Source organism: Cyphomyrmex costatus, unplaced genomic scaffold (assembly GCF_001594065.2).
Source record: "Cyphomyrmex costatus isolate MS0001 unplaced genomic scaffold, Ccosl1.0 scaffold43, whole genome shotgun sequence".
NCBI lineage: Eukaryota > Metazoa > Arthropoda > Insecta > Hymenoptera > Formicidae > Cyphomyrmex > Cyphomyrmex costatus.
The window spans coordinates 86658-106170 of NW_017278534.1; the positions used below are offsets into that span (position 1 = coordinate 86658).

At 27.5% G+C, this 19513-nt stretch overlaps 3 protein-coding genes across 3 annotated transcripts in view; 2 read left to right on the forward strand and 1 right to left on the reverse strand.

The window, feature by feature from the left end:
• Window positions 1-887: 887 nt before the first annotated feature.
• LOC108777400 (RNA-binding protein 7) lies at window positions 888-2982 on the forward strand. The gene is made up of 2 exons (XM_018544272.1): window positions 888-1088; window positions 2377-2982. The coding sequence occupies exons 1-2, from the start codon at window positions 1005-1007 to the stop codon at window positions 2980-2982; spliced, it is 690 nt and encodes a 229-aa protein (XP_018399774.1). The 5' UTR covers window positions 888-1004.
• A 1672-nt stretch (window positions 2983-4654) lies between these two features.
• Window positions 4655-12636, forward strand: LOC108777281 (glucose dehydrogenase [FAD, quinone]). The gene is given in 12 exon segments (XM_018544120.1): window positions 4655-4760; window positions 6241-6440; window positions 6519-6630; window positions 6730-6864; window positions 6932-7050; window positions 7120-7287; window positions 8721-8874; window positions 9875-10035; window positions 10245-10422; window positions 10512-10716; window positions 12094-12298; window positions 12622-12636. Coding segments are annotated over 12 exon segments (1758 nt in total).
• An 828-nt stretch (window positions 12637-13464) lies between these two features.
• LOC108777382 (intraflagellar transport protein 81 homolog) overlaps window positions 13465-19513 on the reverse strand; it is a 9180-nt gene continuing 3131 nt past the window's right edge. The window contains exons 6-13 of the mRNA XM_018544250.1: window positions 18814-18966; window positions 18446-18724; window positions 17620-17937; window positions 17389-17530; window positions 16224-16372; window positions 14410-14490; window positions 14171-14337; window positions 13465-13578 (exon numbers count right to left, since the gene is read on the reverse strand). Coding sequence (XP_018399752.1) covers window positions 13482-13578; window positions 14171-14337; window positions 14410-14490; window positions 16224-16372; window positions 17389-17530; window positions 17620-17937; window positions 18446-18724; window positions 18814-18966 — 1386 coding nt within the window. The 3' untranslated portion in view covers window positions 13465-13481. The remainder of the gene's footprint in view (window positions 13579-14170; window positions 14338-14409; window positions 14491-16223; window positions 16373-17388; window positions 17531-17619; window positions 17938-18445; window positions 18725-18813; window positions 18967-19513) is intronic.

The window sequence follows — 19513 nt, forward strand, 5'->3', positions numbered from 1 at the left end:
TTCTGCGTAGCCCTAATACGCTGGGTGTTGAACTGTCATTTGATCTCCATACAAGCTGTAGAACTTTCTTTATTAAGGAAACATTTATGTCAAATGACAACTCTACGAGATGAAAAAAATTCAAGTTTTTAATTTTTTTTTGATTTCAGTATAAAATCCAGTTGAGCACTAACCAATTTTGCGTCTACTTTAATCCTGTAAAAGGATTTTTTTGTCTGTTTAGTCAATTCGGAGATATTCCTTCAACTATAATGTACCCATTTTCAACTGTAATTTAATTGATGCTGGACCCGCCTGTATTATCGATAGAATAGATTTTTAATTATAATTAAAATATTATATATATTAAGAAAGGAAGGATCCCGTTTGCCTGCAATCCTAATTGCACACATCACTCCATATATGCATCACTCACATTGGTCGGTGCCTAGTAACTCTTCTTTGCCTTTACCAATGAGGTTATATAATATTATTTTTAAATTCTGACCATTAACGGTCCATTCTAGATGTCGATGGAGTCAACACAAGCGTCGTTCTTTCTTAACAAAGATGAATGACACTTCGTCACTCACTTGTGAAGTACACTTGTGAAGTATAACAAATTTTTCAAGTATGTTAATTGGTTGCAGAACAAAGAAAATCTTTTTGTTTTGCAGCCAATCAACAGATTTGAAAAGCTTGTAAGATAAAAAAATAGATGAATGTAATATTAGCTTAAAGATACAAATGATACAATTTAGATAAAGCAGCTGATTTGAATTTCGCGCGAATTGCAATTAACCAATAAACCGTTACACTTGGAAACCCAGGATATGCTGCTCATGGTCCATAATCCGTACTTAATAGTCATATAGTCAAAGGTCTTAGCCTTTACGTCCACGTAAACATAATTCTTAAAGATTTCTATAGAAAAATAGAAAAGAAAAGTAAAGATTAAGCGATACTGACTCTTTTATAAGGAGATTGTCATAAAGATAAAAAAAATACAAAACAATTTGCTAAAAATGGACGAAGATGCACGTACAATTTATTGTGGGAATCTAAGTGAAAAAGTCACAGAGGATATTCTCTACGAGTTATTCTTACAAGTTAGTATATAACTAATATATCATACAATTAATACATAATACATCTATATAATAGATATCTGCAGAGAACAATTTATATTTCTGTCTCATATGTAAACTTTATGTAGCCAGTTTGTCAAAGACATTGCAATATTTATTATAAATTTTGTCAGAATAGTCATTAAGTAATGCAGGTTTTGTGATATGCAATGTTATCAGTAAAATATCCACAAAAACATAGTTAAATTTATCTGCACAATAAAAATCAAACTAACGTTTAACTGTATATTTGAAGTTTTCTTGCTCTTTGCCTTAGTTTACATCGATCGTTGAATTACTCGTACCAAATGAACTTTCTATTAAATTATCTTAATTTCAGCAATGTGTTTAAAAAAATATACTATCCTACAATGTACATCAAGATGGTTAATTATACATATCCTAAATATATTTACATACATTGCTGAAATTAATTTAATAGAAAGTTACTATTTGGTATGAGAGAGAATATTAAATCATTGATATAAAGTGGAACAATGTATTATGTCTACGAGATATATCAGCTAGATATAGGCTTAAACAGATACAATTAATAGAATCTACTATAATTTTTCAATACAGTTCTACTAACAAATCATTGACAATTACTTATTGAACAATTACTTGCTTAAAGGCATAAATATTTGATATCTTCTAAAAATATCTATACAGTATATGTTTGCAGACAGTAATAAAAAAAAGGAGATTCCTCCATAAATTTAAATAATTTTTAATAAAATAATATATGTTCAGTAATGTCTCCTTAAGATACTAGATTAATTTCTGTTAAACATTGTTGATTGGTTTTCTAAAGTCTGATTTATAAAAATTGTACTTTTTTATTTGTTAACTTTACCAATAAAATTCAACGAAATAAGAAACTCAAAAGAAGCTAATGTGAGTCTCTCTCAACACAGGGTAAAAATTTGTCTTATAATATTTATATGAATAAAATACAATTTATATAATATATATACATATATATAGACATATTAATAAACAAAGTATAATTAATTAAATGTTTTGACTTGGAATCGTCTTTGAGGCTATTTCAAACCAATCTTTTTGTAAAAAAAAATCGTTTTGTTTTACTTAAAAGGTAATTTCCAAATTATTTTGGACATATTAATACGTTTATTTCTACATAAGATTAAAAAGATTTATTTTCTATACACTTTCAATAGCACACGTACATAGAAAATACATCAAACTATCAAATAAATAATATATTCTAGACTCATTGTCAGTATCAATTTTTGTATTATGTTAGGGAGGTCCTGTACAAAAAATAACTATTCCCAAAGATCGTGATGGCAAGCCAAGAACATATGGATTTATCACATATAAACACATGGATTCTGTGGAATATGCTTTGCACCTATTTGATGGTACAATGCTGTATAATCGTACTCTTAATATGAAACTAAGGAATAATACAGAATCACAACAATCAGAACAATCTTCAAATCCTGTTCGCAATATGAATCATATGTTAGAACTGGGTCAGCAGATGATCTTAGGAAATTATCTACCACAAACTAGTGGCAGCAATGCAATATTTGGTATAAATATTTCACAAGATGCCCCATCGTATCCAAAGCAGTTAGATGTGAACTTTGGCAATGATGATAGAAGAAGAAATCATCCTTACCAGAGAAATAGAAAACAGGAGAGAGACAGGGATAGAAATCAAGAAAAAGATAGAAATAGAGACAGAAACAGAGATACAGAGAGGGAGAAAGATAACGGGAGAAGTAGAGAACGAAATCATAATGATCATTATCGAGATGAAAGAGGATATTATAATCGAGATAATAATTATCGTTCTAATGACCACTTTCGATATGATAACAGAAAAAGATGGACTTATCATTGATAACAATTAATTTATAATTAGTTGCCGTTAAAATTAGACTTTTAGTTTTTTAAGTTACACAAAAGAAATAAGCTGACTTAATTGTTTCATTTTGTTATTCCTTTATATTATTCCTTTACATTGTTATTCCTTATTATATAATTACGTGCACATTAATATTTTGGTATCATTGATTATAATTTTCATAATTATTTATATAATTAAAATAGATATACATATGCATATATATACATACATTTATATATTTACACATTATGTATACATAGAATTACATGTTAATTCATAGGATAAGTGACTTATAACTATAGGTTATTTAAAATATAAGACAGGTACAAAATTCTTAATAATTCAATAACAAGAAAAAAACGCATTATTTTGAAAAGTAATCTTGTATGTGTTTTTTTATATATGTATATAGGTACATATAAAATTGTAAGTAAATATTCAATGTAAAATACTCAATATCTTTTTTGTAATCTGAAAAACTAAGATTACTTTTAAAGAAGTTTGTCATGAAAAATAGCATCACTCTTTATCATTATATTGTGTACACATATCCACTTCCTACGCAAACAAGAGGTGCTCTAAAATTTGCAATTCAAAATACTCTGCAAGAATTTCGAAAAAATTAGTAAAAAATTATTTGTAAATTTTTATTTAGTGATTTTTGAAATAATAAGAATATGGCCAATTACTGACTACTACATTATTTAGATAATCACCTATCTATGAATCGTGTGTGCGATAGTGGTTGATGTATTCTGATCAGTAAGCTCTATACAATTAGCAACTAAAAGGCTGGTTGCAACATTTCCTTTTTAATTTGTTCCGAAATGCAATCTATTCACCGAGCGATTGGTTCTTTCTGGAGGTTCCGTTTCACGAATTCACGCATGATGCATCATTTATCCTTGTTGCTCATCATAGGCACATTACGCCTATTCTATAATGACCGTAAGCCATAAAAATTGACCAATCTTAATCGAATATGAGGAGAATAATCGATTACGATTGGTCAATTTTTACGGTTTACGGTCATTGTAGATTAGACTTTAGGCTGGGTCCACAACCCACCACAATCTCGCTTTAGAGATCCTAAGAAATTGACCAATCATAGTTGAATGCGAGAAAAATAATTTTCTGGGATTGGTCAATTTCTTACGGCTTAGGGCCTCTTAAAGCGAGGTTGTGGACCCAGCCTTATGTTTCCAACTTGAGAGTTGGTTCGAGTAATCTAGAGTCAGATATCAGAGAAGCGCAACCGATGTTACGCGTCTTGATTAGCGTGACTGTCAGCCAATCATGACATTCATTCATTGGTACTAAAAATGGCTGACTAATAGACGATTGGTGGATTTCATAGTTCGTCTGCACGACGCCATTTTTAGTACTTTCCTTAGTAGTTTTGCGATACTGACTTAAGCCGGTTGCACTTCTCTGATATCTAGAACTCTGGAGTAATCAGTCTACGTGTCAAAAAAGCCGGTATTGCGATTACATTGGAAATGTATGAAAAGAAAAAGAGATTGCGTTGAACTGTGGTACCTAATAAAGACTAAAATTTACAATAGAAAAGTATATCTCATAAATAATAGTGAATTGCGAAAAATAAAAAATTTATAAAATGTTTATTTTTATGAAATTGTTACTGTTCATTCTTATCAATACATTGATGATGTTGTTTCTTTTTTATATTCATTTAGAATATATATTGGATATATGTTTTCAATGGTTCTTCAACGATATTCAAGATATGCAACAATATGATTATATTATTGGTAAATATATTTAATTAAAATAAAAGAAAAGTGATAAGTCAATCTAGATATTTTATCGACAAACTTATTCATGGCTCCTTAGTACAATCGTTTTCAAATATTAAATGTAAATACATTTAAATAAAAATAATTCAATAATTTATTAAAAAATAAGTTTATATTTTTTCAATAATCAATAAAATTAAGCTTATTTGCTCCGCGAACAGAGAATATTAATCGTTAAAGTTGACAGATATTTTGATTAGGAAATCTGTCACATTGATGGCATAGAGAATTACATAAATTCTGTTTTATAAACATAAATTTTCTGCTTTAAAAACAAGTTTTCTGCTTTAAAAATACAAAAGAAGAAATTTGTTTTTAAATCAGACAAATACTTAACCAAAATAAATTCTCTGCTGTAAAAACAAAAATTATGAAAAAAATGTTCAATGTGTTTTTAAAGCAGAGAATTTATTTTTAAAGTGGAGAATTTGTGTAATATTAAAGCAGAAAATACTTATTCTAGCCTTACATCTTCTGATGTCCTTTATACCATCCATGTGACAGATTTCTTAACCTGAATAGTCGTTAACTTTAAATATTTTAATGATTAATACCTTGGTCCACGGAGCAGAGCGACACTTTTTTGTCAGATTCGTTTATTTCGTGCAAAATTTTAATTACTTTTATTTTAATCCTTCAGCTCATTGACATCTAAATGTTACACTCTTTACAACGTCAAACTCTATATTTTTTTTAATATCAAATTTTTTAAAATTCGATGAGATATTGGGTTAAAAGAAAAGTTCTATGTGATTTTTGTTAGCTCAAAACTATATATACGATATCTTCGTCAAAAATGAATAAATTTAAATTTAAAAAATATTTTAAAAAGATTTTAAACCTTAAAATCTCTACTTTCAAAAGATTCTTAATTCATGTGAATTTGGTCATTTTTACATACAGAAAACTACAAGTTCAAAAAAGGAAAATTTTTTTCTTACTTTATGAGTCTGTCATGTATAAAAAAGAATTTACGAAAATTTTTGACTAACGTGAAATCTTAAAGCTTTTCCTAGAAATTTGTTTTTGAAAAATGTTCCTACGATTTGTTGTTCCTGAGTTACATTCGCAAATTAATAAGTAAAGGAAAACATATTGATTTTAATTACTTATGCAATAAAAAAATCAGATTCTTAAAGTTGAAACTTTGCTATATCGGATGGTATAATCGATATTTTTTAAATGTACAATATACAATTTTGAGTTAATAAATTACCACAGAACTTTTCTTGCAACCCAATACATACCTGGATCTCCTCTTAATATCTCGGTTCGTAGGGCGGAGCAACCAACACTTATTTCTACTAAATTCTTTTGTTTTATGCAAAAAAAAACAGATAAGCCTAAGTTTATTGATTTTTAAGTACTCTTTGGTTAAAGTATATAATTATCTTCCTTTTAAACCAAACTTTTTACATTTATCTGCAAATTCTAGTTGGTGCCGGTAGCGCTGGTACAATTTTGGCAGCGCATCTAGCAGAGGATAAACATAGCGTATTATTGTTAGAAGCAGGTGGTACTGCCCCATTTTTTCTTGACATACCACTCTTGACACCGATGATTCAGAATACTGTTTATGATTGGCAATACGTCACTGTTCCTCAAGAACATGCATGCAAAGGCTTAGTTAATAACGTAAATATTAATATTAATAGACCCATAAATATATGTATACATTTGATGTATACATTATTATAAAGATCTTTTTAACAGCAAAGCAGATGGCCTAGAGGTAAAATTCTTGGAGGTACAAGCCGTTTAAATTTTATGGCTTATGTATTAGGACATCGGTTGGACTATGAAAAATGGTTTCCAGATTTTGCCGGTAAAAAATTATATAGTAATTTATCTTAAAATAAATTTAGGAGAAAAAGAAGTATATTTATATATACTTCGATTTTTTTTACATATATGAACATTATAGAATCAGTTGCAAAGAATGCTGAGTCAATAAGTATTAGTGATTTAAAGTGGACCACTGACTTTGCTGATGTAATTTTGGATGCAATAAAGGAATTAAATCATAATATAAGCAACATAAATTTACAGTTGGACATAGGTATTTAATTTCTACATATAACTTCAATTGCATGTTATGTTTGTATATTTACAATATTTGTTGCTAGGTTTTATGAAAGCTCAATTAATGATGGAAAATGGTAGACGATGGAGTACAGACAAGATATTATATCAAAAACCTAATCCCAAAATTTTGACTATACTTACTCATACACATGTCACTAAAGTAAGTTAATTTGAATCATGTTTAGTATGTAATAAATAGGTATTGTTCTACTTAATTATACTATTGAAGATATTAGTGAACTTCGATAAAGCTGAGGGAATTGAATTTGTTAGATTTGGTAACAAATATACAGCAACAGCAAAGAAAGGAGTTATTTTAAGTGCTGGCGCAATTGAGAGTCCAAAATTATTAATGTTATCTGGAATTGGCCCTAAAAAGCATTTGGAGGAAATCGGTGTAAGTAATCTTCAATTATATTATTAACTAAACTATAAGAAACTATGTTTAGTGTGAGTGAAGTTGGCACCTCATTTTTTGGCACCTCAATTGTATCAGAAAGAATGATTAGATTTATAATCATTGATATATTATTAGGATGTAAAAAACTAGGTTTTTTGAAGTCATATATAGCTGAAAAGAACTAATGTAAGTAATAAAACTCGAAACGTTATATTAAAATATTATTTCTAATATTTTCTCGTTCTAATATTTGCTCGTTTAATATAAAAGACCTTATACTTTAATTATTATTGCTCGGCACCAGTTTTGATATAAATTCCATTGGTACCCGTAATATTTCTATAGGTTTTAAAAATAGCTCCATTGATTTATAACTAAAAAAAATTTGAAAATTTGAAGTGCTAAATTTTTGTGGCACTTTATCATACAAAAAATTAAATTAAGATTAATTTGCGTCGGTAGTCTAAAGGCTTAGGACACTCGCACAGAATGCAAGAGATCCGGGTTCAACTCCCGGCCGAGGTAATATTTTTCACAATAAGTTTATTATAGTTTTTTAAACAAAAATATTCATTAATGAAGGGCACGTAACAATCGAAATTTTTCTTGAACAAGGGGAGAACAAATATAATAATAAGTGTTCTGACTATGTGATGATCATAATGATCTTGGATAAATTTAAAATAAAATTGGTGTGTATAACATATTTTTAGTGTTGTGTTAAAAAAATAATTTTTTAAGATTAAATTTGGTAGGATTATTAATATTTCAGATATGAATTGTGTTGAAAGTCCGATAGTAACAGTACACAATTATAATTCTGAAATAAATTAATTTAAAGAATATGTATACGTATTAGTTTAATATCTAACTTTGACCGTATTGGCGCTTCTTGAATTTACTTTTTTTTGCATAAACAAAGAAAAATTTAAGAAAAAATTACATATGCTTCTTTAATTAGTAATTTACTAATTTTTTTCGTACAATCGATTAGTGTAATTAAAGTTTCTCTATAATTAATTTTAAATAATTTATAACAATTTGTTGCAAAATTTATTTTTGCAACGTGTCTTATGCCGTTATACAGAGCATAAAAAACTATGCAATTTTTGTTAAACATTTTTCAATATACCTCATAGTTTAAAAGATATCTATAAAAAAAACGATAAAATTCATTATTTTTGAGGGGGTGTTTCACTCCCTAAACATCGAAATAAGTATAAAAAATATGGGTCTACATATATATATATGCGTGCGCGCACATACACACCTTTTGTGTGTGTATGTGGGTGCGCTCGTGCGTATGCGTACGTGTGTGCGTGTGTGTTAATACTCTATATAGTATTTATAACTAATTTAATAATTTTTAAAAACAAGATAAATGTGTATATTATCTTTTCCATTAATCAAATAATTATTGTGTTATTTAGATTAATGTAATCAATAATCTACCAGTTGGTCAAACTTTAATGGATCATGTATTAACTGGTCTTGACTTGATTGTGCTTAATGCCAGTCTTGGATTGAATCTTTCGGATATCTTTAATCCTATGTCAGCCATCAATTACTTCCTTTTTGGGAAGGGTAAAACAATATATTAATACGTATAAAGCTATGCATGCAAATGCACTTGTCGTATTTACCTCAAAAGAGCACTATTTTTTGTTTTTGTATTAGTGAGTAACTAATAGATATATAACGGCGAATGAATATAAAACAACAGTATAAAATAATAAGTATAAAACATAAGTATAAAAGTATAAAAAAATAAGTATAAAACAATAGTATATAAGGATAAAACAATAATTTCAAACAATGGTTTTATTTCAAATTATAAATCGAACATTTTGCTAAATATGAAAGGTATAGAAAAATATTTTAGTGAAAATTGTTTACTATTATAATATTAAGGTAAAGCTATATTGCTAAATTAATAGTTTACATGATATTTTATACTTTATATTGGCATTTTGACGTGAAATATATTAAATGTCTTTGGAACTATTATTATTTTAAAATCGTACCATAAACAGAATAATGAGATGAAATAATTGATGTATAAAGAAAATATAGCTGCGCGCGCTTCAAAATGAATATAGTATAAACAAAATGGATAATTTTTTAAATGAGAAACTATGTTTTCTTTACATCAATTGATTCATCTCATTATTCCGTTTAAGGTAATAGTAAAAAAATTAATAGTTTACGTTTATGAGATATTTAATATTTTATGTCAAAATGTCTAATATAAAGTACAAAATATATCTCATAAACTATTGATTTTTTGATAGTTTTACCTTAATGCTTTTATGCGGAATAATCAGAGGAAATATATTATGTTAAAAAAAAATCAAAATTCTATTTTAAAAAATGGTACCCCCAGACCTTGTGAAATTTTTTTTCGAAAATTAATTTTAACAATATTTACATCTTTTCGGACTGTACAACTTTCAATTAAAACTTTTTTTCTTTCATATTTCCCGAGATATTTGATCCATTACATTTGAAATAAAATATCTTGTATACCTATCGTATAATAATTAATAAATATCATTATGATGATTATTAATTTATATTTAATTAGGACCATGGACATTATCTGGAATAGAAGTATTAGGAACTTTTCATAGCCCTTTACATGCAAATAAATCCATAGTACCAGATTTACAATTAATGGTATTACCTTTAGGAGTATCAAAAGATAATGGTTTAATACTCAAGAAAACAATGGGAATTTCTGATAAGGTATAAAAAGTATATAGTTAAATAAAAATAAACACATTATGAATTATAAATTACAAATAGAAAGAGAGTTCACACATTCATCACACATACGTGCATTTTTCTGTGTGTGTATATGTGTGTGTGTGTGCGTGCGTGCGTGCGTGCGTGCGTGCGTGCGTGCGTGCGTGTGAAGGAGAAAAGCTTGTAATTTTCAAAAAGTTTTCTTTTAGGTCTATAATAAATATTTTGCTCAATTTTCACATCAAAACACAGTAACCATTGCGCCTGTCTTATTACATCCTAAAAGTAGTGGAGAATTACGATTGAAAAGCAGTAATTCTTTTGATAAACCGCTGATTGATCCAAAATATTTATCAAATGAGGATGATGTCGACACTCTCATAGAAGGTAACTAAAATGTAGATGATGCATTATAAGACTATGTATTAAACATCCGTAAAACAATATTTATATTACATAAAGCATGAGTATTTTAGGTTTGTATTTTATAAAGAAACTCTTGAACACGACTGTTATGAGAGTCCATGGTGCATCTTTTAATAAAAAGTCATTTCCCGGTTGCGAGAACCATGTATTTGATACTAGGAAGTATTGGAAATGTTACATAAAACATTTAACACTCACGTCTTACCATCCAGTTGGTACATGTCGCATTGGCGATGTTGTGGATACAGCATTTAAGTAATTATCAAGTTATATTATAGTTAAAGAAAGATAAAAAATCAATATCAATTCAATATAAGAAGATTTAAATACTAAATCTTATAGGACCGTAGATGTGAGAAACACAACCAATGAGAAATTGGTTCAATGAGAATATAAGAAGTTATGATAATAGTATTATACGTTATATACTTTGATAAACAAAGATAAAGAAAATAAGGATTCTTCTTATAATTTTTACGATGTTTTGATTTTAAAAAGTTTTAATTTTTATATCTTTTATATGTAGGGTGTTCAATGTAACGGTCCATATGATTTTTTAGACATTGTCCGACAGTTAAAAAGAAAAGTTGAAAGGTATACATATATTTATTTGTTTCATGCGGATTATAGGTGAATTCGGTCCGGAGAGACACTATAAATGCAAACGCTACCAACGCTGTTCATAGAATTCGATATCGTGCCAATAGCACGATAATGTTAGCAAGCTCTATAAACAAATATTGTGTCGATAGTATTTGTGAGTTAGATTACGTTAAAATGGAGCTACACATAAGATAATATTCTATTAAAAAGTAGAATATACATGTTTATAAACAAGTCATAATTTTTTTAACACATAAATTGATAGTGTAGAAATGCTTTTATAACACTGTAGACGTAGAGTAGCTTAAAATATGAGTCTCTCAACATGAACACTATGCCATCTTTGATTCAAAAAATGAAATTTTTGACAAAATGCATTTTGGAAATTTGCTCCATATTAATTGATGTTTAATATACAAGATTTCAAATTTCTCATTAAAAAAATCTATCGGAGATAAATCCGAAGAATGCACCGGCCATCGGACTGGTCCATATGTACTTATGACACCATTTCAAAAAATATCCTAAAGATAATTTTAAATTATTCGTGCATTATGGGCTGGATAATCGTCCATGGATTAATCTGTTAAAAATCAAAATTTGTTTACATAATCTTTTTTTATTAATAGATATTTATGTACATATGTGTGTTTATGTATAAAATCAGTAAAACATTAATAAAAGTGATGATAGTATGTTGAATTCGTTTTGAAAACCTCTATAATATTATGAAAAAAATTGTATGGTACTATTTAAAAATTCAAGATGACATCTTGTCTTTTTAAATTAAAAACAATTTAAAAAAATTTTTTACCATATGCGGGTTACACTACAACACATATGTTGTGTAGCCTGCATGAAACAGATAAATATTCACCTTTTAATCCTTTTGCCAACTGCTGGAAGTGTTTAACAAATTGTATATAACTATTATGTTGATACTTATGTATAATACATTGTAAGATATACATTCGGTATCTCACACACTCTGTATCTAATCATATATACTTACGTTTGTATCTATTATAGAGTTTACAACATGAGAAATCTGTATGTCGTGGATGCATCAGTTCTTCCATCGTTACCAAGCGGAAATCCCCATGCACCTGTGATTGCATTGGCACAAAGAGCCGCCCGTATTTTTAAAAGAAAGAAAAAAGAAAAAAGGAATATACGAAAACAGTCTAAATCATACAACATTTGCTATGTATTTAATATTTGTATTAGTATATAAGATATAGTATATGTAAATATGTATATATATGTACATATATATAAATTCTTAAATAAAACCTGTAACAAACTAAATAGCTCATTAGTACATATTGATAATACATATTGATGTTGCAATATATATATAAAAAATGTTATTGATCTAATAATTTACGTACAAATAATTACAAACGTTTCGACCTATAATTAAGATCATTATCAATGTTAAACAATATAAATAATCCTTATTATACATAAATAAATTTGAATTTTTGTAAAACGTCTAATAGACTACATTATTCATATAAATTTAAAAATATATTTTTTGATGTTCAATTAATTTAGAAAAATAGTCTTTAACATAAGTATACGACTGTATTTCTTATAATCACTATACCAAATTCTCATTTTTTTTTTATTGAATGATGCTCTAGTTACGGTTCTCCTATCTCGTTATTACAAACTTCGCATATTAAACAACGCATATTGACAATATAACATGGGCAAGGTAGAATACCCAGCTCACTTTAAATTTTGACAAGAATAGACTCATTCGATGCGTTTTTGCACGAAATGAATGAATCTAGCAAAAAAAAGTGCCACTCTGTTCCCCGAACCAAGATAAGCGTTAAAGTTGACGACTGTTCTATCTTATTTTCATATATATATGTGTGATCGAACCTTTCTAACAATTTAATTACTCGTTACAAAATTCCGGAATCTCTATTTTCCTAACTCTCCTTTCACATCACGCGATCCCACCCCGCGTTCACCGTACACTCGCACCTTTTCGCACCCTCGGACGTAACATTCACTAATCAAAATTTTGATATTATTCCGGCCATTCGAATTCACGATTTTCATCCTAGTAATACGACTATCGCAGACTTTGACGTAAGTTGCCACTTAAACGGTCATGACAAAACAATGATATCAGCTCTTAATTATGAATTAAATTTGGTTAATCATTTAAAAAATCTTATATAGTTCGCAAGAATTGTAATAAAGAAGTACATATAAATAAATATGTGCAAATATATAGATTGTTTATTTCCAGTTTATAATACACACATTGTATATACTTTTAGTGTGTTGCATATATTTTCTTTTACATTTAAAATATTTATTAAAATAATAAATTATAAATATATTTAGCATTTGTTTAAAGATATACGTAATAAATGTTAAATGTATAGGTATTAATTTTATTGCAATACAAGAGTTTCAGTACCTCCTTTTCGTACAACTATGCCATCTGTCTGTTTACTTTCTTCTGCACAATGAATTTTACAAGAAAATATTCTGAAACGTAAAAGTATTTTACTTTTATTAACATTTATGAAAAATTAAGAACATTTTATAAGATGTTATGTACAGATTCAAATCTAATTTTGAACAATATTTAAAAAATTGTATAATATATATAAATCTGAATAAATATTGAATAAAAAAGCAAAAATATTAAGAAATTTTATTAATGTTATCAGATATTTTTAGTTTAATTTTCCAATGCGATGATTAAGTTTTCCTAAACTAACAACAAGAATAATAATAACATTTTATTAAACTTTTGAAGTGAAATTACATATTTATAAAAATATATCAAAATCAAAGCTATTGATAAATGTATTAAAATTATCTTAAGTATGTGAAAACTGTCAAAAGACTACAGAAATAAACAGCATCTTAAAAACTGTAAAATATAGAATTATTTAAGAAATTTAGAATTTTATAATTAAAATAAAATAATGGAAAAAATGTATAAAATTAATAATTCTATTTAAAATTTTATAGATTTTTATTACATGTGTGTGTGCTATGAAGCTGTATAGTATGTATTTGCTAAACCAATTATATGTTGAACGTATACATATATGCATAGAATGGTACTTACGATATAATAGTATTCCATTGTTGCGTTCTATTCTCGTACTGTACAATGTACTCTTTTATCTTTTCTTGTTCCTTGTTCAAATTTCGTAAAGTTTCTTCCTCTACCATAATCATATTTTGTAACTCTCGTTTGAATGTTTGTCCAACATTATTTAAATTGTTGTTGGTCTAAAAAAAAATATCGCTCTAAATATATTAAGTAGAATGATAAAGATTATATCAGAAACTTCATATACTCACTTCGGCTTCATTACGTAGTTGTTCTTCAATAAGTTTTATTTTCGTAATTTTTTGTTGCAATTGTTTCTTATCTTTAGTATCCTACAAGACACAATATTATTTTGACACATTGACAAAAGTTTGGCAAATAAAAGATGATGCAGCGTCTGATGTGCGAAAATCCAAAAAATTTAGATATTTTGTATGTAAAAATTATATTTGATTTGCTGTTACAACTTACATTTCAATCGCACTTAGGATTATTCTCAATGAAATAAGCAAAACTTAAAAATAATTCTCTCTCTCTTTCTCGCGCATATAGGTCATCTCCACTCAGCTTCATTAATTTAAATGCTTTTACTATGATTTCATGCTAGTGAAAACTCGCAAAAGTTGCAAAGAATAAAATCAAAAGGACTAATGAAACTTATACGCGGTAAATATAGTGTGCAATAGTCTTTTTCAAAACTAGCAAATAGGAATGCATCGAATATCCGGCTAGTACCCGGTTTCCGGCAATATATACGGCCAAAATTTTATATTGAAATGACAAACATGGTGTGAATATCCTGAAAATTTTTTTATTATAACTGATATTTTACTATTCAATAAAAAATAGGAAACACTTCCAAACACGCTCAATATTGCGCAATAGGTATTCAGAACACCGTAACTCCATGATAAATCATCGTAGAAAAAAGTCAAAGACATTTGAAAATTTGAAACCTCTACTTTTGAAATGTAATTGATATTTCAATCTGACTGATTTTTTACGGAGTAATGCAGATAAATGGATATCTGTCAAATCTAAAAATTTTGTACAAAATTCAAGCTCATGATCGCGTGCTGTTTGCCACGGTGCTGGTATAATAATAAATATAAATAATAAAAATCGCTCTTTTATGACATAAGCTCGGACTGCTAAAAAAAATTTCTTTATCTATTGTCGCACTATTGAGAATTTAACAAGGAAAGAGGTGTAATGCCGCTTCAATACTTTTATTGAAACTATAATTCTGACAAAAGTGTATGAACGAGTCTCGGAGATTTATAGAATATATTTGTTATTATTTTTCATTAATACAATTTCTTTGTACTTTATTACAGTAGTACCCTGTTTATTCTCCGAAATATTCTCCGTTTCCGGCCACAAACCACCCCCTCTATCAATACTATGGTAGTCGATGTTCATTTTTTTGATGATTATTTTGAGTACATATATATATAGTATATATGTAGGTATATATACGCAAGAGTTATTTCTAAGTTTTTTGTCATCTTACTGGATGGTTCTAAATGTGAAACGTATAAAGTTGTAATAGCAAGAGTCAACAAATAATATATATATGCATGTTCTTTATGTGTAACGCAAGGTGACCATTCAGTCCAAAATTTGGACTCTATCACTTTATAACGTGTCCCAAAATATGTCTCAAATTGAAATCATGATTATGAATTATCCCTCTTTTAAGCATGAAAATATTATAATAATGTATAATTTTAGTAATATATAATTTTCAACGTAATTTTTTATTAAAAAACCCAAATTTTATTTATGAAATATATTCAGTAGAAGAATATATAATTTTAAGAAATAAAATATGATTTTGTAATTTAATATAATTTTTGTTGTGATCTTATGTGATGTTATACATTAAATGTTATCAATTATTTACAAATATAATAGTATAATATCGTTCATGTATTTATTAACAATTATAAAAAAATATTTATCTAATAAATTTAATTATGACGATTAATATTGAATTTTTTAAAGTCCTCCTTTCGCTTTTTAAAAAGTTGGTTGCCTTAATGTAAATTTTACCTATAATTACCTGTGATAATTTTTCCTTTAAACGTTTTGTTTCCAACAATAAATCACTCGTCGTATTTTTTATACTCATTTCTACTGTGTTATGACTTTTACATGCTTTTCGATATCTCTCATCAGTCTCGCGTGCTGTTTGCCGTAACGATTTCATATCTGTAATGATATACGGATAAGATATAATTAGACAAAAAGATGGTAACATAGACTCCCACTTTATATTTTATATATTTTTATTTTTTAGTTATATTTAAGTAAATAATGTCATAAATAATAATGTGGATCTAATTGTAAATTTAATATAAAACAATCAAAATGATTAAGATAGTTAACGAATAAAAAATTATTTAAATAAAAAAATTATTTAAATAATGATATGACTATGTGAATATGAGTAAAGTATAGCATTTCTTATATTTATATTTTCTTATATTTAATTTGATCTTTTCTTATAAAGTTCAAATAGCTTGATTTTATGGAAACTTCTGAATGCAATAAGATATCATCAGAGGCAATACTCAGACAGTACTCAGCTAACGCTAAATATCCTGAAATATTCATAAAAGATTTCTAAAGTCCCAAAAAAATGTTTCAAGAGTATTCCAAAATGTTTACAGAATGTAAAAGCAACAGTCAAATATCGGTTAAAAATTCAATTTATATATCGTTACACACACACACACACACATATTTCGAGAATGTTTTATATATATTTCGTAAAATTTTAATTTTTTCAGAAATTTACAGAAAAAAGGTCCAATCATTTCTAAATTTTCAAACTTAAAATTTTACCATAAAAAATACATTTTAGGTACTTTCACTTTAATTGTAGCCCAATTTTGGGGCTCACTTCACACCTTCATAGGCGAAATGCTGCGCTCCTTATATTTTCTCCCAGGTGATTCTTATTTAAAAGTAAATGCTCTCCTCTGTCGACAGAGATATGTATGTACTGCTCGCTTGCAAGTGAGTTTCATGATATACATATACAAGGAGTATATTCATACAATATTTAGAACATTCGTCGACATTTGGACAATCTGTGACGATTTTTTTATTGTTTTGGAATATTCGGCACGTTAGGAATATAAATCGAACTTTCTATGAATATTTAGCATTAGCTAGGTAAATAAACATTATTTAATTTTATAAAAGGAATGTTGTTATTATACCTTTTATGACCGGAGCAAGATTGGTTCGCAGAGCCAATATCGAATGAGATAATTGAGTATTTGTCGCTAAAGCGTTATCTAGTGTATAATTTTCTGGAATTATTACTTTAGGTGTGATATTCACTGAATAAGAATGAATTATCTGAAATTATAATACAAATCGCATATACATATTTATTATATCAATTTACTTGTAGCTTAAGGAGATCTAAAGATTGCATGTTCCAATACCTGTTCGTCTAAAATAGTTACTGTTCGTTGAAGCACACCACTTTCTGCTTTCAGCCCAGCTTTCTCTGCTTTGCAACGCTTATACAATGAACTTTTAGTTTTTAAACGATTGATATATCTTTTTAATTCTTCTGCTCTAGGAATTGACGTCTCCAATAAAATTTTTGAATAATCTTGTTTCTCTTTTAATCTTGATTGTAATTCCTCTAAGGAACTTTCTATTTTTTCTAAACGTTCAAGGGCATTTCGTTTCATATTTCCAACAGCAGCAGCTTGTTGTCTGAACGGTCCCACTTTATCGATATCATTTTTAGATATCTAAAAATATTAAATGAGAAAAACTTTTTAAGACTGTAATGTAAAAATACACAGAAACTATAAGAAACAAAAGCTTTAAACGATCAAGCTGAATTTTTAGTGCTTAGGAATAATTTATTGTAAATTAATTAATGGTCTGTTTTCTGTTGCTGAAGTAATGTACTTTTGAAACTTAAAGTAAGACAGGTATATGTTTGATATTTGTTGAAAGATAATACTAGTGCAATCTAGTGCAGAAACAGAAAAAACAGATCATAAATATACATATTAAATTCTGCGCGCCGAATTTAATTTTTAATTTTGAATCATAATCTTAACAGAGCTAAAATGATAACATCACAAATTAAATTAACAAGCAATTTTAATAATCTTGATGCTTAAAGCATCTTAAAAAAATAATATATTTATGAGAAATAAATAATTTGTAATAATATATTGCCGCACAATATATTATTACAAATAAATCATTTCTCTTATTCAGACATGTTATAATTTCATTCATACTTACTTTGGATTCTACTAAATCTTGTATAGCCTTTGATATCACATCTAAATTATTTCTCATAGTCGTAATTTTATCCGCACCTAAATAAGAATATTCCTTAACTATTGATAAAGCTCTTAACCGATTCTTCTTTGCGTTTAACTCAGATGGAAGCTTTTCTTTTACAATTGCAGATTGTACTGTTACTTCCCCTGTCAGATGTTGGATTAATATTTGTGGTGTGAGTCCGGTACTGTTGCGTTTTAAACTGTATAATTCACGTTCGACTCGTTGAAGGGAATTCTGGATATAGTAAGATTAAGAAAATAAAAACATTTAAAAATGTAAGTTAAATTTTTACAAAAACTTGTATTTTTTCATAAAAGATATACTTGTAAATCAGAAATAGTGTCTTCCTCTTGCTCCTTCTGCGATATTAGATTGCGTTCTTTGTCTTTTTCCGTTCGTAACAATTTGCAGGCGTCTAGCAAATGCAGCGCGGGTTCAGCTTTTAATTTAATTTTAGCAATACGCGCTGTTACTGCCTGTATTCATTGTAAAAAAAAACATTAATTCTTATATCAGCAAATATCGCTCAAAAATTTATATACGTAATCCCAAATTGAAACTATTATATATATCATTTTTATACTATATATTATATATCGTATATAGTTACGATTATATACACAAGGGATTGATTAAGGTAGTGCAGTATCCGATGAATACAAAAATTTCGTAATTCAGTTCTTTGTACAAATTTTACGTTATAAAGTTTATTCATTTAATATGAAACGATTAGACCGATATGTGTGGATAAATTAAATTTTAAATAACAAGAACTGCATATTTAGTCGAAGCACATCTTAACGTTCACATACATATTTATTGTGTGAATTCATGTATATTCTGATTATGCATATCGTGCGCTAAAATGTTTTCCGGAGTTAAAACACATTTATGAGCAGAACTAAAATAGTTATTACAATATCATTTATTAACAATATCAAATCTTATTGGACCGTGAGAGTTTAATTGGACTCGTAAATTCGTAATAGTACTGCGGTAGTTTATATATATATATATATATAT

Bases quoted from the DNA above. Each gene is read 5' to 3' on its own strand.
- LOC108777400 (XM_018544272.1), top strand. From the start codon at position 1,005: ATGGACGAAGATGCACGTACAATTTATTGTGGGAATCTAAGTGAAAAA. The intron at 1,089-2,376 runs GTTAGTATATAA...GTATTATGTTAG, and splicing joins TCTACGAGTTATTCTTACAA to GGAGGTCCTGTACAAAAAAT.